This window comes from Tachysurus fulvidraco, chromosome 2 (assembly GCF_022655615.1).
Source record: "Tachysurus fulvidraco isolate hzauxx_2018 chromosome 2, HZAU_PFXX_2.0, whole genome shotgun sequence".
Lineage (NCBI taxonomy): Eukaryota > Metazoa > Chordata > Actinopteri > Siluriformes > Bagridae > Tachysurus > Tachysurus fulvidraco.
Genome location: NC_062519.1, coordinates 35,287,603 through 35,311,321, shown reverse-complemented (window position 1 = coordinate 35,311,321; position 23,719 = coordinate 35,287,603). Strand labels below are relative to the sequence as shown.

The 23,719-nt window shown below is 37.6% G+C and overlaps 1 protein-coding gene across 5 annotated transcripts in view; it reads right to left on the bottom strand.

Annotated features, from left to right (window-relative positions):
* The window catches only part of fes (FES proto-oncogene, tyrosine kinase), a 30,688-nt gene extending 7,401 nt beyond the window's left edge, over nt 1–23,287 (bottom strand). The window contains exons 1-13 of one of the 5 annotated variants that reach the window (XM_027162575.2): nt 23,088–23,226; nt 21,918–22,012; nt 19,658–19,729; nt 19,317–19,563; nt 17,498–17,671; nt 12,868–12,964; nt 12,011–12,194; nt 10,876–11,013; nt 7,370–7,489; nt 6,284–6,406; nt 5,180–5,369; nt 2,325–2,405; nt 1,437–1,673 (exon numbers count right to left, since the gene is read on the bottom strand). In XM_027162575.2, coding sequence (XP_027018376.1) covers nt 1,437–1,673; nt 2,325–2,405; nt 5,180–5,369; nt 6,284–6,406; nt 7,370–7,489; nt 10,876–11,013; nt 12,011–12,194; nt 12,868–12,964; nt 17,498–17,671; nt 19,317–19,541 — 1,569 coding nt within the window. In that variant the 5' untranslated portion in view covers nt 19,542–19,563; nt 19,658–19,729; nt 21,918–22,012; nt 23,088–23,226. Of the gene's footprint in view, nt 1–1,436; nt 1,674–2,324; nt 2,406–5,179; nt 5,370–6,283; nt 6,407–7,369; nt 7,490–10,875; nt 11,014–12,010; nt 12,195–12,867; nt 12,965–17,497; nt 17,672–19,316; nt 19,564–19,657; nt 19,730–21,917; nt 22,013–23,087 lie in introns of all 5 variants that reach the window. The other 4 variants (XM_027162567.2, XR_007139932.1, XM_027162551.2 and 1 more) reach the window with 4 other exon arrangements.
* Nucleotides 23,288–23,719: the final 432 nt, after the last annotated feature.

Here is a 23,719-nt window from a genome sequence, read left to right as displayed (position 1 = left end):
GGACATGTTTGTTTCAGCAGAATGTTGGCTTCATTAGTTTTGCACTTGTGCTCCAGGGTTAATGTAGCTAAAAAGAAAGGCTACCAGTTTAGCACACAAAGTTATGCACCTATAAATTTATGTGCTCCTGGGTGAATAAAGAAATATTTTGTACATTTTGTATGGTCGGAAATCCGATAAAAGGTCTTGGATAAAATCTGGGCTGACCGTCTCTGCCTGATGACACAAAGAACCCCCCAAAAAAGGGGCAATTGTTTAAATATAAACAATACTTCATACTTACTGGAAATACTCTACATGCAAAAACAACTGTAGGCTTACAATTCAAAACTGAAGATAAATTGATATTAGTGATATTAGTGAGTTATCCACAGCAAACGGCATCCTTCTGAATAACCTATATTAAGGTTGGTTCAATTAATTCAACTTAGGATAATCAATATCTTAGTAGTTGTAGAATATACAGTAATATACTTACTATTTACCATCTAACCACCTCAAACTTAGTAAACACCTCCAGAAATAAATCCTGATCCTGATTTAAGATTTAAACCTTGCTGACAAGGAAAAGCCTTTCTTTATTTCTTCCTAGTGTTTTGTGATTTGAAACACACTACACACTTCTGTACACATTGTGGAATGGAGACAATTGCCATTTTGTACCCATTAAGCTACACTTACACTGCCCATAATTATGTTTTTTTTTTTGAGATCTTCGAAAATCAGTCAAAATAAAAACCTGAAATCTCTTATTCACAAAAGTATTCAGACCCTTGTGGCACCCCTGATGTGTGGTCAGGTGCAACCTGTTTTTTTTTTTTTTTTGATTTTGATTTTTCAGTTTTACTGGCATCCACATGTTGCAATTTGAATCGATTGGCATAACTTAAATAGACACACACCAGGGTTTATAAAACCCTACAATTTTTACACAAACACACACACGCGCACACACACGCGCGCACACACACACACACACACACACACACACACACACACACACACACACACACACACACACACACACACACACACACACACACACACACACACACACACACACACACACACACACTTCTGAATACTTTTAAATGTCCTGATATGTTTTTGTTCTCCCTTTCATATATTTCAAGCACAATTAGAGTTCTTTCGTGCCTAGTTCCCATTAAAGTAAACAAATAGAGAAATCTGAATATAAACACACATTCAGACTGTCAGAGTAAGGTTTCAAAGCATCACAGACATTTAGAAAACTGGTATCTCATTGCAAATATTATTTATTAAGTCTGTTGCACATAGCTTTCATAGGACAATACAATCATCTATTCTAGAATTTTTGACAATGTTCCTATACGAATTGTGAGTGTGATGATTTACTCATGCACTACATAGGATGCACAACTAACACAGGATACAACACATACTTAGAAATATACCTCTGTGTTCTGAATGAGAAAGTGGCGACATTGTCCTCCCCAGTGGACAGACAGCACATACTCCTGTTTGCCCTGGCTCTGCCTGACCAGAAAGTCCCCATCATTCTTTAGCAGCTCCTGGACTTCGACACGTGGGATGGCACCATGGTACCAACACTGCTGACTCAGAGGCTTCTCTACTTCAGGCACAGGAGACAGAGCGGGTGGCACCTGGGAGGCATCGTAAAACACAGTACTCTACACAACGGGAAATGAACACACTACATTAGCATGATTACAATTGGGCATTTGCTTGTTTTGCTTTGAGGAAAAAAGATACACAAAAACTACATTTATTTTGATGCCATTTCCTCATTATAATTTAACAATTCCTCAAATGCAGCTGTAAAGTACTTTTAACTGCTTGGTTTAAAAACACACAAGAAAAACCTCCTTTTGTGTTCGGTACAAAATGCTGCAGAGAGAGAGAGAGTGACTAATTCAGAATGATTAGTGTATTGTGGCTATTTAAGTAGCTATCGAAATTGAAGTATTTGAAAACTGGAGTTTCTGGCAGGACTTTCTGGCAGACAAAACAATAAACTAGTGGAAAGTCTGTTTTCCGTTTTTATATCCTGAAGTTACAGACTGGCTCATTAGAGTCTGGTGAATGACTTGTGTTGAGTAAGTTCAGGGCACAAATCAATTCATTTGTATTTTTAACTAACTACCATTTCACTATTATTTGTATGAATAGCTTTTTTTTTTTGATTTGCTTCTCTACTGCCTGTTTTAGTTCACTTATTTTTTTTATATGAATAAATGAATGTTCTACTATTATTCAAAGTAGTTTGTGTTCCAGTCTATCATTACAGATAGAAAAGCAAACCAAAGAAAAGGCTTACTCACAGTGTACTTGGGCTTGAACAGGCTGCTCAGGTGGTTGATGATGCTGTCCACGCTGGGAACCTTGAAGTCTTTGTCACGCTCCTTATTTTGAGGGGGAAAAAAACAAAATATATGAAATACTGCAGGAAATGTTTGTTGTACTTGAGATTATGAAAAAAGCAATGAGAAAAGAATGGTACAGGTACAGATTGCTCAGCCATAGATAAGCTACATACTGAAATGCTGTAGAAGAGCCCACAATGTTTATCTCATTGTATAATCAATCATGCTCTACTTTTTTATTTGTATACACAGAGGAAACTACATACCACATCAGTCATACATAAGCTCCATAATCTTGTAGAAGGGCCCACAATGTTTTTCTCATTGTGTAATTGATCATGCTTATTTTTATACACAGAGGAAACTACATACCAACCCTTAACAGAAGAGAGAATTATCTAATTATATGCCAGACATACCCACAGCCTTTTTAGAGGCTTTACAGTAAAACTGCATCTGTCTCAGTAGCTTGGTGAAGATATACAGCTCTCTGCTAAACTAATAATGGAGGGAATAGAGCACAATAGTAGGCAGTAAAGGCTATGTAAGTCAAAGGCTTGAGGAAATACTGCAAACAGAAACAATATGCTAAGTAGCACATACTTCTGTAGAGGATTCAGCATTTCTGTGCTGCAGAAACAATAAATACAGAGTTCAGTCTACTGCCAAACCCTTGGGGCTAATAAAACTCTATGGAATATGTCCTTTTTAAAGCTGCTGATGTCGCTCAGCTGAAACACAGTGCAGCTATAAAGGTTATGCTTAATGTGTCAGGGTCCCATAAATGCACACTGAAAAATGGCATATATTTGTGTCTTTATCCAAGCAATGCAATAGTACACCCTGTTACATCCTGTTATTATTCATCCTGATCAGGTAATGACATTAAATCTTCAGTCCTGATAGAAAAGTCTGAAAATCTTTCAAGCAAGACCAGGCGTTATTTAGCTTAGTAATGTGATATAGTTTAATCCTTAATCCAAGCTGTCGGCCAATGGTTTAAAAGATTTTTGGTTTCAATAGTTCTCAAATAGTGACTGGAAAGACTGAAGGAAAATCCACTGTCAGCTGCTTGTGCAAGACCCTTAACCCTTATCTTCATGGTTCTATGCATGGATTAGCTTGATTTTAAGGCAATTTGGATAAAAGCATCTGATGAAAGCCAAAGGGGTAAAAAAAAAAAGAGAGAAAGAAGCAAAACACTGCAGTGCAAACCTTGTGTGCAATCATTCAGGCTGAACTGTGAACGTAGTTCACATTTTAACCAGGTATGGTTTAAAGCAGGGTGATCTAAACATTTTCTTATTTAGGTCCAGATAGGAATCACTGACTGCAGACCATTAAGAATAATTGTTAAAAATGTAAAAGCCCTGCCTTTTAAATAGCCACACACAATCACTATTAGGAAAACCTGTGTCAACATGTCACAACCGGAAGCGGAAGGAGACAGACCCGTATGCAGGATAGCTTCAAAGGAAGGGGGTTTAATAAATGATAAAGACAACGACATAAAGACGATAACAAAAGCAATACAAATGAAGACACTTAACAAAGACTAGACATGACGAGGGGTAAACGTAACTAATGATTCCGCGCTGCACTCGGCAACGCGGCCCACTTAAATATAAAAAGACACGATGACACAATAAGGATCAGGTGTGAAGACAGGGAGGGGCAGATGAAGGCGGGGCAGACACGTGATGAGGAAGATAAACAAAAAGGCACGTGGCCAAAAGTCCGGGTTGAGTCCTGACACAACAGCAGAATGCAGAAAAAACATGCATTAAACATCAGAATGGGATAAAAGCTTGATCTCTGTGACTTGGATGTTGGTGCTAGATGAGCTGGTTTAAATCTTTCAGAAAATGATGATCTCCTGGGATTTTCACACACACAAATCTCTAGAATTTACAGAAATAAAAACACCTTGTTTTCAACACGGAAACGCCTTGTTGATAAGAGAAGCTTGAAGTCCAGGCCAGGATGAATTGATCTGACCGGACGTCTATAGCAACTCAAATAAGCATCCTTTACATCCATGGTGAGCAGAAAAACATCTTAGAACATAAAAAATAGAAAACGAACAGATGGATGAGCTACTCAAGCCCTCAACCATCCTGTCAAACAAGAACAAGAAACTGAGGCTAAGTACAGAATCATCCAAACTGGACAGCTGAAGACTAGAAAAAGATCAGGCCATTATTTCATGTACGATTCGGCTGACCCTGTGCTATTGTTGGCCTCAGGGTAGGTTGACTTTGTACATCCCCGGTTTAAAAACAAACAAACAAACAAACAAACAAACAAACAAACAAACAAACAAACACACACACACACACACACACACACACAAACACACACAAACACACAAACACACACTCACTCACTCACTCACTCACTCACTCACTCACACACACACACACACACACACACGCATATATAAGCTGTATTTGAATGTTGAATGCTACAAGGAGCACTGAAACTGGCCCCTACACACAGTGGATGGTCAAAGTATTTACATAATGCTGGCTATAAAAAAACAGCGAACAGTACAATCATTATGTCATAGATTTGTTTACTGTTACAAATCCCTATATGACTGTGTCTTTGTTGGAATAGCAGACTTGGTCAAATATTTGAGAAATGGTATTTGAATAATGGGCCTTGTCATTATGCTTGAAAAATGTAAGAAAAAAAAAATGTGAATGTACACCCACAATCCTATTCTCTCATAAAAACTCTGATACCACATGGACTCAAAGGCTTCTCACAGAACCCTAGTGTTTCCCTGCTGTCAAAAACAATTGACTTACAGAGGTGCTGGAGTTGAGAGAAATCCGATCATCATCCAGGCCCAGTGTCGGTGCGTCATCGCTGCCAAGGCTCTGCAGTTTGTCAGCCAGCAACCTGCGCTGGGCCTCAAGCCGGGCCCGTGCCACCATCGATGTTACCACCTGCTGCCTGCTGTCTTCCAGAGCATTGCGCTTACTGAACTGGTACACCCTTGTTGACAGGATGGTAATACATTAGTGGTTACTGTTCTGCAATAGTGATCAGAAGGTTGTGTGTTCAAAAACCACAACTGTGAGAGACCCACTGTTAAGCCTTTGCATTAAACAAGACCCTCAACATTCAGCTGCAATAAGTGGACTCAGTTCCCAAGATAGACTCTGGATTCCAACCCTAACCAGATTAGAGTGGCTAATGAAGATGAATGAAGGGCATAGATGCTAATCAATGGTTATTAATGAGAATGCGTTATTAAACAGAGGGGCACTTGCAGTAGCTCAGCCATAGAAAAGGCTTGTATACCTTTTCCAATTAAATGTAAATTGTTTCAAATAAAATATATTATGTGCAATGATATAAAAACACAAATGATTGTTAAGGTATTGCCATAGAGTGACTGTAGAGTAATTCTCTACAATTATCTTTATGTGACAATAAAGGTGACTTGACTTGAATTAGTTTGTTACTGACTTGTTTATAACTAAAAATTACTGCTCTGAGCTTGAAAAGTGAATAAACTTGCAGTGTTTTTTCTGAAGAAGTAGGACATATATAGCATCTATGTGGCTTCAAAATGCAAGCTATATCTTTATATCACATATCTAGCTCTCTATATATGTACATATATGCTTGAATACAAACTGAGCTGTGACAGATGTTTAATATTAATCTTTAAGGCAGTAAGAGTTACAGAGCTGCTCCTAGGCCAGCCATTAATCACACACAACATTAAATAATTAATCTCCAAACATCTAAAATTCATGAAAGCACTCTTCACTGTGGGGGAGAGAAATCTCAAAAATGTGCTAAGACACAATAAACTCCTCTATCCTACATCTCATGTATTATTTTCTTGTAAACGAGTAAACCTTTGTTAAAAACCTCCTGGCTATGCGGTAAAAGCTCACCTCTGGCCAGACTTGTCCAAACTCTCTTCGGCTTCCAGATCCATTTCCAGCTGGTTAACGGCAGCCTGTTGTGTTCCCAGAGTCGCTGCTATGCTGAGAAGTTCCTCCTCGATAGCAGTGAGCCTGAAGTAGCAGAGAAGTGCATTAGAGTCACTGTACAGATACATCTTTGCATTTTTAAAATACCTATTTACATAGGCACTAGATTATTCAATATAGCTCCTTTAGATCATCTAGCCACTGACAAATCATAATGTAAAAAAAACTAAGGCAGTGACTGGAATGAACAGATAACGTTCATGAATATCAATGAATATTTATAACAGATATAAAAAAGATAAGAAATAGACAGACAATAAAACAGACAATTAAAATGACATGAAGATATGAAGCTTGCATAAGAAACAAATACCACAGAACAAATCAAACAACGAATTAGGCTGGTAGACATATTATGAAATCAAGTAATATAAACCGAGATTTAGAAAGTGGAACTTGAACTAACCATGCTGACAATGCTGACAATTCTACCTCTGGGGTTTTCCCAGTGTTTGCAATAATGGTAGGGTTCATGTATACATATTAAAAAATACCCTTTCCAGTTTAAATCATGCCCATTTTGACTCAGACAGAAATACAGATAGAATTACTTGTGCAATACACTAATATCTGATGTGAACACTGATGTGCACTTGAGTGTTTAGTACCTACTAAGTACACTAAGTACTATGCAGTGAAGGCTGATGAGCACTAACGTGTAGAACACAATGATCTTGTACCACTGTGTAGTGAACATAAACATAAAGACATAAACTATTGTATGTGTAATAACTGGCATACACTAAAAGTATTATAGATACAAAGCATGCTTTGAATAGTGTACATTAAGTACACAAATGTGTGCACTAATGTGTATAATACAGGGTTTTTCATACTACTGTCTGTAGTGTTGGGGGATGCATAAATGCTGATGAATGCTAAAGTGTAGATCATTTCTTTATATGAATATGTATAGTGCACACTTATCCATACTAATATACGGTATGCACTTCATGCCAATGCACACTAGATGTGTTGTGTAGTCACCGGTGCTGTATTCCTTCCAGAGTGAGTTCATTCACTTCCAGCTCCTCAGGCTTCAAACGTTCAGTATCTTCCAAGAGACTGCTGTCAAACTCCACACATGCTGGAACTTCTGCTCTTGACCTACACACACATTCATTCATCAGTAACCTGTAGCCCTGGCAAACCCATACTCTCTCCTACTCATAGTGTCTCATTAAAATAAGTAGTTTTATAAGTTTATCACATTTCAGCATGGCCACTCATATAATATTGATCATCTGGAGTTTCTCATGTTTTATTGAACAATTAATACCACAGCAAATCTGCAGGATAAATAACAGGTTTCTATTAAAGAAAATCATTTCAATATGTTATTAATTATATTTTAACACTAGGACCATGTATAGTATATTCAATATTCAACAGATTGAATTCCTTGATGTTTTATCTAGTGGTTTTGGAAGGAATCTTCTAGTGTTCGTGATTTCTCTGCTTTCACTCTTTCTCTGTGATACGACAAGCTGCATTTTTTGTCCTATTAAACTGAAGAAAACTGGGTTAGAGTATGATGCTATGTCTGCTGTAGAATAAGGAATAACAGGAGCTAACTTGTTTCAAGGGGAATTTCACAACATTAAATAGAACTAAAATTTAATTTAAAAACTTTGTTAGCATTGGCAAATTGTTGTAGTATAAGAAGAATAAAACACTTCAGGATGTGATGGTTACTGGAAAATAACATAAGCACCAAAATACCCTGACATGAATTATTAACAACATGCCATGTTTATTTCCTTCCATAATAACTATTTCTGCTATGGTGGCAAAAAAATATTCCGAATTATAGCAGATAAATTAAATATTTATGGATCTTTTTAACTGATCGCTCTCAGGTCGTAATGCAACTCTAAATGATTGCTGTATAAAGGCTGCCAGACTTAGAAGGCAAATCTCTCAAGACTAAAGTTAGAAACCTCATAAACAGTGTTAATATGAACTGAAAATTAAATATGTTGTGTACAACAAGAAGTGTGCAATTACAGTGCTAAAGATTTTGACAATTTATCTAGATTGTTCCAATAAATAATATATATAAAATAAAATAATTGTAAACATTTTACTTCATAATTTCACAGATCACTTGTAGCAATTCATTTTAAACTATTTACGATTAAATACTATACTATATACTAAAATACTACAATATAGGGTGATCATAAAAGTCATTAGCTGGATGTTAGTAAATTACTAAATTACAGTTTACTACTTTAACTCATATATGTATTTTTCTTAGTCACTCTTAGTAACTCTCTCCTCCTGTAGGTGGAGAGCAGGTTCTACAAAGATTTTAGAAAAACTGAGAAAAACAAACTAAGGAAGGCTGCCTTAGTGCCAGAGCTCTGGAGACAAGTGATGGACATAAGAATGCTGGCTAAGCTCTTAGCTCTAATGAGCAATCCTTCCAATCTGCTCCATGAGACCACAAAAGCATAGCAGATTATGCTCAGCAGCAGGCCATGCATGCCTCAGTGGTCTTTCTAAGGTCTTTCTTCCCTGCGGCTATCAGACTGTTTACCTTCCTGAGCTGAGCAATCTTTCAGTCCGCATATGTGAGAACATTTTTAAAAAATAGCATGTTTTTTTTGTGACTATACTGCATTAATGATGTCATAATTCTCTGTACATATAAACACTGCATTTTATCGATAGGGTAGATGATTATGAGTATAATACTGAATAAAAATATAAGCTAAATATGTCTCAACACATTAGTGCCTTTATATAGTCTCTCTGTGCGTGTGTGTGTGTGTGTGTGTGTGTGTGTGTGTGTGTGTGTGTGTGTGTGTGTGTGTGTGTGTGTGTGTGTGCTCTTCAGTACTCTGGTGACACTGTGTGAGCTTGTGTAAACTGTCTGTGTGTTTTCATCCATATGCATAAAGGATACAGATCAAGGAAGTTCTCTGGAAAAAAACAGCTTGTCTATAACACACTTTCACAGCTTAATGGCCGGAAACCACCAGTTTAACAAATGCTATAGTAAACAAAGTCATTCTGCATTACGTCTAAGTCCTTATGTGTGTGAGCTTTTCTCACTCAGTAAATACTAAATACTTTGTCCAGGATGTTTGATACTTATGGGTCATATGATATAAGCCTTCAGTAAATTTTCAGATGCCACTTATCAAAATGTTCACAATGTTCCAGCACTGCATTCTTTGAATGTGAAATTCTTCTTTTTCACATCTGCAGATAACTTTGTGTTTAAAATACATGCAAGTAAGGAAACAAATTTGCTGTCAGAAACGTGTGTAGGTATCTTTGTGTAAAACTGCCCTACAGTTTTTATGTTAATCATGCATTTTGACAGATTGATTGTTATGATTTCTATTATCTCTAATAATTCATAGCTCATCTCATTAATCACACACATAGATTCAAAATAAGACTATCAGCATTCCACCAGAATAATGTATGCCTCCAAATAAGTCAAGTTTTGTAATTATATAAAAATATACATAAACATTTGTGCAAAAGTACTGGACTGTGGCGTAGAGCAATTTGAATGGATCATTTAAGAACTATCCTGCAGAATCAAACTCAGTGTCTATAGTTCTTTATATCTAAGTAAAACTATATCAAGAAGAACGTTCAATTCGAATGTCAGGTTAAAGGGAGTAACCAATAACATTGCATTCAAATGCTGTCTACACAGCCTTTGCGCTTCATTTTGGTTCTGGTCCTGTTCTAGTCTCTAAACTTGTTTCACCAATGTCTAATTTGTATAAATTCTGATGGTTTTAGTTTAGGTTAGTTTAGGTTTAGTTTGTGTTGTTATTGTGTTCAATACCAACTCTGGAATCCCACATCAACCCTATTTGCTGTGACTTCTCTTTGAATTTTGACTCACCTCCAGAAGCCTGTAATGGTCATTGCTATTGTTTCTTACCGTCTTAAAGTTCGTTGTACACAGTATACTTTTCATCTACAATTTCAGATATCAACGGAGGTGTGAACATGATTGCAACTTAGCCAGCAGAGTAAACAAAAAGAATTTTACCACAAAACCCCAATCTATGTACAGTGGCAGACAAGACAACTACCTTTACTTATTGCAGATTAATTACTACCAGAAGCAAATACCTTTAATATTCTGTGTCCTTTCCCCTTCAGTGAACTGGCTTTTCTAACTGGCTCACATATTCTGGTAGTAATTGCAAATTGGGTTGTTATTGCTAAACAAACATTAGTATATTATTTTGGATTCATATTAATAAGCAGTTGAGGTCTATTGTATAATGTTGGGTGTGTACAAACATTATTTTAAAAACCCACTTGTTCTCACTCCTTAACAATGAAGTGAAAAACCACCAAGTAGTCAATAGCATTGAAATTGCTAGGTCATATCTGACTTTAGACAGCCACTGTCAAATTAAACATAGAACAATCCTAACTGGTGAAGGCTTACCAAGCTTGCTGAATAAATGTACAATTAAGAGGGGAACCCAGAGAGCAGAATAAAGCTCTACCTGTTCTGTTGAATGAAGCTTTCATACTCTCTGTATGGTTCGATGGCTTTGAGGGCATTGGTCATCTCATTATGAACACACACCACTTCGTCCTGGATCAGACTGGACAGGTCAAAGTACTCCTGCAGAATCTCCTTCCTGTGCCAAAAATAAAAAATCTGAAATTTAGCCATTAATGAGCCTCAGACGCATGCAGAGAAACCACTTCTCACTTTTTCTGATCTTATGGTGTCAATACAATAAACTCCAGTCAGCTAATGACTCAGAAAAAAATTGCAGAAGTTTGAAGAGACTGTCATGAGAAATTTGCAACTTTAATCACTTTAAGTGCTTTGTGTACTTCTTTGTATTTCGACAGCTTGGCCAAAGCAAAAGTAAAAAAATGTCAGTACATTGTGAGTTGTAAAATTTGGAACATAGGTTGTGAAACACGCTTCAGATCATATGTATGCCGTAAATTCCCCCTAAAGCCTTAGGCTCAACTGTACTGCACTTACTTATCTTTACAAAGACTGAAGTTCACAGACGGTGTTCATTTGCTTTATGAACAGGTCTGTATGATGTGTACGACTGCTAAAGAGCAAATAATATCATGGTTATTATTTCAAGAAGGGTTTTTAGACTGATACCATACTTGAATGTATACTATGTTTCTAGGTAATAAACATACAGTAAATATCTTATATGGAAGAAATAGATATGAAAAGATATGGGATATGAGTTTTAGAAAAGAAGTTCCAAATATGCATAATGTATGTCAGAAATCAGAACATGTATTATTTTGAAGAAGATAATATAGTAAATATAAAAGTAATATGTAATGTGAAAAATGGAGAAAATATACTTTAAATACAGAGGTATGGAGTAACAGTTACGGTATTTAATTTCCTTTCCTTCACTTTATACCTAATATTCTGACCTTTAGGATCAGATGATTTACAGTAAGGAAGTTCAACTAAATTCCAACAAATCTAAACTTTAATGTGGGCTCTAACATCCAATCTTAAACCCATTTGTCACTATGTACATGTAGAATCTATTAGCATTCATGAAGTTTCTGTGTAGAATAACACATAGGATTTAGGTGAGCTATCATAGCAGCAAATTTGCAAATAAACAATGTGTTTTGACTCACAGAATGAGCACCATTTCCTCCTGCAGTGTCTGCAGGGCTGTGAGCAGCGCTGGCTGGCTCTGGCCAAAGTGCTGCTGATGATGTACCTGAGCTGCCTTCACCGCCAGGACATACTCGTTGTGGTGCTCATGAAGCTTTAGTGTGGCTTTGATGTAGCGCTCTTTGGCCTTCTCACGGTCTTTGTCTGCATGTGACAATAGAGACTTGCTTAGAGAGGTTCTGGCTTATATTCACAATACAAAGCATTAACATGAAAATATACTAATGATATGACCAGCAGTGGGCACGGTGGCTTAGAGGTTAGCACGTTTGCCTCACACCTCCAGGGTTGGGGGTTCGATTTTGTGTGTGTGGAGTTTGCATGTTCTCCCCATGCCTCGGGGGTTTCCTCTGGGTACTCCGGTTTCCTCCCCCGGTCCAAAGACATGCATGGTAGGTTGATTGGCATCTCTGGAAAATTGTCCGTATTGTGTGTGTGTGTGAATGAGAGTGTGTGTGCCTTGCGTTGCTTTGGCACTCCGTCCAGAGTGTATCCTGCCTTGATGCCCGATGACGCCTGAGATAGGGACAGGCTCCCCGTGACCCGAGGTAGTTCGGATAAAGCGGTAGAAAATGAATGAATGAATGATATGACCAGCAGATTATGTGAGACCATTTTTAATAGCTACAAGTTTTTTTTTTTGCTTAATCACACTCTTGTCATTTCCACATTGTGTGCTCTGAACAAAAGCAGTTCCGCTGATTGTAAGTGAGTGCTCTGGGCATTTGTGCGCTATTTGCATAGCATTTGCTATTCAGAATGGAAGTGAAGGAAGCCAAGGCTGGAAAGGGAAATGAGAAGCAACTACATGCTCTACCTTTACTCGCCTCCTGAAATTTCTTTTTAGCCTGGGCTGAATCCCGAGCCAGCTGCTTGTAATTAGACTTCAGACGGTCCAGCTCAGTTTGGGTGACCTAACCTTCCACAATAGGGCAGGAAAAGAGAATCAGTTAGACACACAATACATTCACTAAGGATGGACTTACAAAGAAGTGAGCAAGAAGTGTGAATCCCTGTGGTTTTTGCAAATTTTTACGATGAAGGGCATCTTCACTGAATCTGTTTGAGGTTTAAACTAAAAGACCACATAATGTCACACTTGTGTTTCCATGGTAGGTGTTAGTTTTTCAAGTTAAGTTCTGAAAACAGAAATACATTGCGTTTTACAGCCTGCATATTTTCTCATCTTATAATTAAATAATTAAATTTGTACTTTATACATGTATCGGACCACAGACACACTTGCTATAGAGAAGTACAAAGTCCTCCATCAGGAACACTCCCATATTGAAAAACACTGAAACATCACCCAATAATATAGAAAGGGTTCATTATTTGAATTAAACAAACACTGTGTTCTTAACTACAGATACAGTTAGGAGGCACACTGTTTATTTTTACATAACCATGATAGAAATAGCATCTCTTCAAGCCTTTATCCAAAGGAAGAAGCACCAGAAAAGTTACATAAGTGGATTATGTTGTTTTTTTTGTGTGTGTGTGTGTTCTGCAATGTGGGCTTGTGCAAAGCGTGCACGTTCGATTTACATAGGGGTCGAACAAAAGTCATAATCCTTCAATCTGAATGCACACTGAACATCTTTAAAAATCTCACAATTGCTGACCTACATAAACTACCCAACCACTTGCAATCTACTGTACATCTTCTACTTCTACTAAAGATGGTTCAACAACCTTTGAGCTCTTGAACACTTTTTTTTGACACATGCCTCCAACGAATTTCAGCAGACCGCTGAAAGTATCGCTTGGATTTTCAGTTGAAAAAAGAAGCCACCATGTGCTGCATGAACCTTTCTATTCATTCAGTTCATAATCACTTCAGAATTATGTGTATGAATGCTTCCTCCTTTCAAAACTACAATTAACAACAGATTCTGAAAAAAAAAAAAATCGCATAGTCCAAGTTTAAACACACACACACACACACACACACACACACACACACACACACACACACACACACACACACACCCACACACCCACATATGCACACACATGCACAAACATGCACGTATTCACACACACACGCACACAATTTGGATGAATAAAGCAACTAAAAGCAGGACGTTTTTGGATGAATGGAAGCAGATTTGAATAGTAATGTAAGAGATTTGGTTACCATGACATGTATTTGAATATAAACGTATATGTGTCTGAGTAAAGTCTTATCAAGATATATAATTATCTGTAACAAGGGTCAAAGATAGAGGAAACGTACAGTATATTGCACTATCCTGTTAGCTACGGTTCCTAAAAAACAAAAACTGGATAAGTAGGTAAATTTGCCAGCTAATAACCCCTAAATGCACCAAAAATTCATGATTCCTTTCATGGGTTTTCAGAAGGAAGTCAAAATCTTCAAATGCAGAAGCATGAAAAACACACAAATGACTAATCAGAAGCCATATTAGGTTACAGGAAGCTGCCAAACTTCATATCCAGGATCCTTCCAACCCTACACAAATAAGCAGGTGTCCTCTAACAAAGCAGAAAGTAAATAGATGTCTATTTTTCGATCTCCATTCCTGCGTGTCTATACTGTAGGTGTGTCTCTTATATCACATAGTTTCCTTCACAATAACAGACAAAGAAAAGAAGCTCTTTCACCAAAGATTTGAGTCGCCATTTTGTATTCCAAAAATTTTCAAGAATTCCACTGATACTGCTCTGTAAAGGGAGAGAACCGGAAACACTGCGTGTCACTGTGGAGAAGAAGGATCTGTGGACCTTTCTCATGTTTCTGTACAAGGAAATCGTGTTTGCCTTTTAGCTCCAACTGCTCTTTTTTAGTTCCCTGCCTGTCAGAGAAATGGCATTTGTTTTGCATAATTTAAACAATTTACTTAATGGCAGATTTCAAACAATCCCATAAACTTTAGCAGTGGACAAGAAAACCATTCAGTGACATGTACAGACACGATGCGAAGGCTCAGACCTCGATCTGAGGCAATTATCCGTGAACTTCTCCCTTTCATCATGAACGGGCGTGTGTGAAGAATACACTTGCCAAAGGGTACAGACTACTCTATGTGCTCACAATAGCATGTAAAAAATAATGCCAACAGTCTTAAATGTCTATAATATACTGTACACTAAGTCTAGAGTTAATCTAGTGACAGCTGCTCATGGTGTTAAATAGAACACTGAAATCTAATCTACGAGATCACATCAAACTTCCTGTAGATACCAAAGATGGTAAACAGGAAAACGTTAAAGTCGCAGTTCCGTCATCTGTGTGATACGCACTTTGATTGAACATTACGTAATTATTCTTTCCAAATTTAGTTTCTTCTCTGAGGACACTTATGACATCCACATCTGTATTTCACACGAGACTTCTCAATCACTGTTGAGGCTTAAAATAAAAATGACCAAATGTAGATCAAATCTAGGCAGCGTTTCCTTTGTTGTAATCATCCGATACAACTGTCATGGACAATGTAGGGGCTAAAAATCATTGCCAGTGCTGTTGTGCTTGGTTACACAAAAAAATCTTAAGGTGACCTTAAGATAGCTTCAACTGCAAATAATCTGATGTGGATTCCAACATCTTTATACCCTAATGTATATCAGCCACCCTATGTTTTACCCTCTTACAATCTGATTGCCTGCAGATGATTGACACGATTTCTAAGACAGGATTCTAGTTCTAATTCTAGTAGATTGCAAAAGCTTCATCTCTGACTTCGTCCCCACCTGTACACTCTAGCCAGATCCCCTTTTTGTTTCACGTAACAAATTCCACCACAGTTTTTTCACTTCCATGTGTGTTTTTTGTGCTTTCATTATCACCTAACTTTAGTTCCCTTACTGTCTTGGTAAAGTGGCCTGGTGATAGAGAATACATACTAACTGCTGCACACAAGCTTCACTTTTTATTATTCATATTCTTGCTGATTGTCTATCGGTGATAATGCTGTGGTGAAAAAAATTGGGTACTTTTGGCACTGACGCTAATCAGTCCTGGATTCTTAATGTATAAATAAACATGAACAAACAAAGATCGTTCATATAGCATGTTCCAAATGAATTTTTTTTAATCCTCGACCTTTTAAACTGTTGCCTGTATTCTTGTTGAAAGATTGTGATTCATCCAACGTCATATGCTTTTCTTCTTTATTTTAAAGCACTAATCCATAGGGATGGTGTGATTGGTCAGAAATTGTTAAACAACAGCTTTAAAAGTTGGGCCAGACATAAAGAAGTTTATATTAATGTTCTTGGTCGAGGATGTTATTTCTATAGTATGACAGTCACAGAGACTTATATGACGGATGTTCCACATCAAAGGATCACTGAAGTCGCGAGATTTTCTGTTGCTTGGAAGAAGCCTCCAGAAACAGTGATGTAACTCTGTGTAGTGTTGGACTACTGAATGGAAGATCATGAGTTTGAATTCCTGGTCCACCAAGCTGACAACTGCTGGGCCCATGAGCAAGGTCCTTAACCCTCAATTGCTCAGTTTTATAAAAATTAGATAAAAATGTAAGTCGCTCTGGATGAGGGAATCTGCCAAATGCTGTAGGTATGTGGTAGCTCAGTCAAGCCCTTTAACCCTCAATTGCTCGGCTGTAATTCACTCCGGATGAGTTTCTGCCAAATGCTGTAAATGCAAGAATAGAAGGCTTTATGATTCTTGATAAAGATATATTTCATGGTCTTATTGACTTAAGTAGAGAGGGGAATATGAAGTTTGCTGGTATATGAAGAATACACAACAGAAAGTTCTGTTCTGGGAAAACAATCAACGTCAGGGTGGTAAACATCCTCCTGAAATACAGCATTGAGACACAGTGCTATGCCAAAAAAATTACTGCTTTCAGCTGACAGTTAAAATGAATCACACGCAGAGATTTCAGACTCTTTACCACAGATGTTCGCATCACGACTCCAGAAATCCAGTTGAAGAAAACCCCTGATGTTTGTCACAAATACACAGCAATGCTTCATCATCACCAAAACTTTCCAACATCATAAATCTTAAATATCTCCCCTTATCCTATTTTTCTCTTCCTTTGTCCTCCCTTTGGCACAGTCAATGTGTTTCGTTTAATGTGCCATGAATTAACAAACACTTTGCTTTCATTTGAATAAGCTCATAGTTCCCCATTCCAGGCTTGTGACCCCACATGCTGCACATGTGCTTTCCCTGCACCAAAACAACACATCATCAGTCATCAAGCTGTTTATGAGCCGAGTCAGATGTGTTTTTCAGGAAAAACGCAGGAAAGCTTCTGCACTGTGGCGTGATGATATAGACTCTACAATATTCGTACTCATGTCTCAAGGGGACCAACAAAAGAAGGTGAATGAAAAAGTGCAACTCATAAACTGATGAAAAATAGGTCCTCCTTACTCACAATATAGCACAAAGTTAATCTTATATAAACCAGATAGAATTTAAACTGTGTATTTGTGGTGCTGACCCTGCATAGCTCCTGGCTGAGGTGGCTCCACTGCTCGCTGTACGTCTTCTTTAGCTGCTGTTTGTCTCTGATTAGAAGTGTGAGCTTGCTAAGCGGACCCACCAGCAGGTCTTCAGAGTGCTTGCGGAGGATCCGGCTCAGGTTCTCCGTCTCCCTCAACAGCACGTTCCACGACTGTTGAAGAGAGTTAATGATAAGCCTATATCATATAGTCCATGCAACAGTGTAGGCCTGATGTAGAAAAATCATAAAATGCTTTTTAAGAAACTACTCAGATCATCCTACACATTTACCCCATAAGTCATGCTTGAAATGTTTGAAATGGCCTGAGGTTCTTATGTCATTGGAAATCCTCCCACTTAATTAAAATGCTGCTAGTTTGCTTTGATGGTATTATGAAAAATTGAGAGTCATGTCTGTATGGGAACCTCAGACTGACTCAATATCCAAATAGGAGTCGCTTGTTCATCAAAAATAGGGAAGTGATGACATTTTATCATGCTAAGTTCAGATAAGCACTAGCGCTTATTGACATTGCTTACTGCAACTTTACAAAATATCTGGAATAGACATGAATAGATTTAATATTTTAAATAGTAAGATTGTGATATTATGAAATATTATAGAAACTGTAAGATATTATGTGCTTCTGTGAGAGGGTCTTTGGCAGAAAAAATGTGCTTCGTTATAAACCAAATGTTTGCAGAAAGCAAACAATTTCAAGCATTAAACTACTAAAGTTGCCTAGATATAGCTTTACTTAATAAATCATACAGTATATTGTCCTGCAATGGTATGGTGTCCTATTCCCATCTTCATTGTGTTACTGGGAAGATGATTAATTAACAACATGTGGCTATATTGAATATATTGTGGGGGTTTTTTTGTAGTCTTTAAAATATAACTGACAAACTTACACTGTACATACAATTTACAGTAGCATCTAAATTTATGTTTAAATTTAAATTTAATAACATGTTAACAACCTTATATCATTACATTACATTACATTACATATCATTACATATGACATTATCTAATCTATACAAGCTGCATAAGCCACCCAAGCAGAGTTTAACCATTTAAGAGTAAGACTTGAACACTGGGATATTTTTATTATCGTGTATTGCTCAGTATGGTGTTGGACTATGTGTAATTTGATGAAAGTTAATTCTGACAGATGAAAACTAATAAAAACTATAAATTACCTTTTTTTTTAATGACAAATTCACAAGCAATATTTCTGAGTAAGTGTGCATTGGATGAATGGTGGCTTGCATGATGAAAACATTTTTAAATTTAGGTATGTCTTGCTTTGTCTACATGTCAAAGGAATACATGAGTGCTTCTGACAAGGGCTCTGAATAAAACAGTACATTCCTGCTGCACGATCATGCGAAAAGGTGTCAGAACATGAGCTAAAAACCTGGGAAAGCTTTGTTTTGCTCCTCTCACTCTGATGAAATAGACTGCAACAAAAAAAGAAAAAAAAAAGCAGAAAAATCCCAGCAGTCACTATAACATCATGTGGAATAATCACTGTTGCTTTTGCATCTTGGTTCAGAACACTGCTTGGGGCACTGGAGCTGAACTGATGCACAACACCTTCTTAATTGAACAACCTTTCAATAAGTTCCCTGAGAAAGCAAAACTCAATCAGCTCACGCTTGTTCAACAGAATATGGAATCTGAAATGGCAATTAGTGTAACCAGAGCCTATAAATGGCCACGCTGGGGTAAGTGTACTTTGAGCTTATTAGCCTATAATACTGAGATAATATGCTAGATTGAATGAAGTCCAGCAGGGACACGTGCACACCTTATGGAGCTGGCTGATGTAATCCAAGCCTCCTCCAGGCTGAGGGCCCTCCAGTTTCTCCACTACGGCTGCCATCTGATGCAGCTGTGCAGAGAACTCACGGTCGCTCTTGGCTCTCTGTGTCATCCACTTCTTCATCACCTCCATGAGTCTCAGCTCAGAGTCCTGCAGCCGCAGCAGAGCAGCATGACCCTGATGGCACCACAGATCCTCCCCAAAACCCATCGCCCAACTGCACAAAAACAGCCTAGAGGAAAACAGAGGCATTTTTAAATGGCAGCCTTAAAAATATGAACACTCTGACAATGAAGGCAAGGTTTTAGAAGTTAATATTGCTATACCACAGCACCGCTGAACTCTCGAATGTGACTGGTCAGAATTCTCTATAACAGCAGCTCTCACAGTAGTTCCAGCTGCAAAGCAAATCAAAGGTTTTATGTTAATGTGCTCATTCAAATATGTTAAAGTTTCTATAGCAACAAATTATTGTTTTACAGGATTTTGACTTATTAACTTCAAGAGAGAGGAAAAAAAGAGGGTGGTGAGGGAACAACTGTTAATAGCTCTTATTAAGTATGTGATGATAACATTTTGTCTTGCGGATGTTCCACTATTTTAAATGGAACTATAAATCAGGGGTGTCCAGTCTTGTAATCTTATCTGCAAAGGGATGGTGTGGGTGCAGGTTTTCATACCAATTAATTTCGAGATATTGAGATCTTGGGTTTCATGAACTGTTATGCAAACTACTAAAGGACACGCATGAGGCTGCTGGGAAATTTTTACCCACAGAACTTGCATAGTAGCAGCCTGTGAAGAACAAAACAGTCAGGAGTTCTATTTGGTCAGGTTTCTTTTCAAAAACACCTTGAAAAGACAATTTTGCTTAAGGCTAACTTTGACAAATGTAAGGTGGAAGTTTGAAGTGCAGGACAGTCAGGAATGTTTTTGCATGTGGTACCATTACGGTTTCTCTTCACTCGTTGCCCAAACAGGTTCCAGCAAGACAATGCAGCATGATTTGCCAATGTTGGTGTGGAAGAAGCTGATTGTCCTGACCTCAACCCCACTGAGAACCTTTGGAATAAACTGGAATGCAAACTGCACTCTGGACCTCCTCACCGAACACCGGTGTCTGATCTCACTAATGGCTAAATGAACACAAATTCCCACATCCACGTTCACACTTCTAGTAATAAGCTGTCTCAAAAGAATAGATGTTTTTATAACTGCCAGAAAAATAATAATCTAAGAGCAGATTTGTTTAGGAAGGTGTCCATATGCTGTAGCTTATTAGCCCTTAATAACGCATCGAGCTATTCATGCTAGCATGTGGGAATGTTTCCAATGCTCATATTAATACTTATATTAATACTTATACTTATATTATAATACATATATCATACACATAGAACATAGAAGTTATTCTACATTATGGTTCGCCAAACAAAAGTATATGCTTCAGCTATCAGTATTGCAATATTAGCAATGTCTCTTGTACCTTACTTGAAAGAAAAAAAAAACTATTTCACAACTTTATGCTTCCTTTTCTAAAGTACAACTATAAAATACAGGAAATAAAGTTCAAGCACGAGCTCAGGATACTGCCTCTGTGGCACTTCTGCTCGTGTCTGGAGTTTCCTCTGGGTTCTCCAGTTTCCTCTCACCATCCAAAAACATAATAGTAAGTGGATTCGTTACTTTTAATTGCCCCTGAATGGACTGGAACCCTTTTCAAATTGTATTTCCTACACACACCCAGTTCATGGAATAGGCTTGAGATTCCAGCCTAACCCTGACCAGGATAAAGTGGTAACAGATAAATGGATGAATAAATAAAAGTACAAATTCCATCCTCTGACTAAACATAATTCCATGTCCAATAAAATAAATTATGGTAGGTATCTTATGTGTAAACCTTTAGAGTCATATCTTTAGTGAGAACAAATGTTGCCAGTTTGGGGATTTTATTCTAGCCTTTATAGGACTGGTGCAGAGTTTTTTACTCTGCCCTGGTGACAAACTTTCACTTTGCACATTTTAAATGAGAGCTTGGAGGTGTTAAAGAGATGGGTTGACAAGCTGAAGAATTTCACTTCCTTGATGGCACTTCTGGACAAAAAAAGGATGTTGCAAACAAACAGAACTTTCTTTATTACTGCATCACCTTTCTAATATCTCTCAGTGTTTCTCGATCAAAGGGGTCCAGCAACCCTCTTTGCTCACACGTCCCACATTTTGCAATACACAGACAGACAAATAGGGCTTGGTGGTGTTTTAATTGGCTTTACCCAAGACAGAGATCTGATGTCTTCATTCATTCACCACACAGTTCCACATACAATAGTCCCAGTTCATCCTGATATACACCCATAACAGCCAATGGTGTTGCTCAAAGCAACACACCTAAAGCATGCCAGATGGTTTTGTTCAGGTGTGCAAGGAGCTGGGAAAGAGCTAAAACATGAACCATATGTAAGGGCCTAATGTTCATTGACAATAGTAAAGCAAAATAATATAATAATATAATACTATATGATATTATTGGCATTCAACTGTAAATGGTTATTTTAGAAGATGGCAGAGGATGTCATTGTTTACCTCCAACTGCTAAGTTTGTCCCAAAATCATACTTTATTCTTCACAATATATTCAAGATGGCTCCCAATTTTAGGACCCCTGACTGCCTGTGAGCTCTGTACAATGTAAATAAAATGTTAAAATCATACATGCATTTTTGGCTTACAAAAAATAATCAGATAGAACCTCATCATATAACCTATACCTTATTATTAAAAGAATTTAAACAATCCCACACTGCAGTCAGAATGAGTTATTTAAGCAGTGTAACTTATGATAATAGTGGGTTATTATTTCCAGCACTGTATCTAAAAATGATTCCCTGGCTACAACTTTATGGACCTTTGGAAGTGCCTGAAACTTTCTTTTATGAACCATGGTTATAAAATGGTCTCCGTGGTGCCTTCAGACAAAGACCTAATGTAACTGCTTTCATTTCATCAAAATATGAAATAAGAGTTCATTCAGCTTCACAGACCGATGTCCTCTTTGTTTCGACAGCTCTTTGGTCTTCACAATTCATTTAGGTATGTCCTCTGACAAACTCCAGGGCCATCCAGGAATTGGTGTATTTACACACATCTGAACTCTATTCACCAACTAGCTCGCTTTTATATGGCCAACTGATTAGTTCTACAGCATGAAGATGGATCAAAACATTTACACGTTTTCATTTGGAAAATAGTCTTTTTCAAACTAAATTCATTTGATTCCAGGATGAAACAACAACATTTGTAAAAGTTCTAGAGACAGAATACTGATGCTTGGTACTGTATTTAGAGTATCCACATCACACAACTCTGTCACCACAATGTTTTGCTGTTGTTAAAGAATCTGCTAGAATATTAGAGAATGTTGACATTCAGGTCTTTTCTAGTTGTTATTTATTCAATGTTGTTGTTTTTTTTTTGAAGCCTTATCTACTCCCAAGAGCTGAATTCCTTAGTATGAATTACAAAAGCATGAATGTTCAACAAAGTTCACAAATTCGGTTTGTATTGAACGCAGCTTTAGTCACCTGCAGCAGCAGGTTGTTAGCAGCTTCCTGGACAACAGCACACTAGTCTAACTTGGGAATGAACTGCAATCCTACTGTAACCTTTTAGAATGTGTACAATTTTAGACCCGTGTTTTAATTCTATACAATGTAGAATTTAAACCCCTTGTTTTTAATGATGCTCAGAGTCTCACCTCCTCGGGTGTCTTGTCTTGTTCTCAGGACGTGTGAAAGGCGTGAAGGTCCATTTAATCAAAAGGCAAAAGGCGCATAACAAAACAATAGGGAGGCGTAGGAAGTCGTGCCTAGTTCTCATAACACGTTCAGTCTGATTACGCTGCACTGAAGTGAGACGCTGTCCCCGAGCTCCACCGCGGCCGAGTCCCAAACTGGAGCCCTATCGGGCGAAGTGCGCACTACGGAGGGCGGAGCCGAGAACATACACATAGGCAGCAGGGAACTGTTTGGAATTCGCCCACAACAAACCACGGAAATGTTACAATAACGATATCTACTTATCAGGTGCAACAACGTTTGTGTAATAAACCTGTATTACTAAGTAACCTTTATAACCTATTATATCAGTTGTATTCTTTATGGATTTGTGTAGGTGCGTTAATTAAGTATCTGTCTCGTCTTATCTCTCTGTTTAATCCAGGTTTCTTATAAACCTTTGTCTTTTGCTGTATTACCATCATTTACTGGATAGCTTTTACTAAAGAATGTAAATGTGGTAGATCTTTGAGTTACATGCATGTAAGTCTAAGACTGTTACACACAATGAAAGCAACTTATTTGAAGGAGGAAAGAAAGAAAAATTATTTTA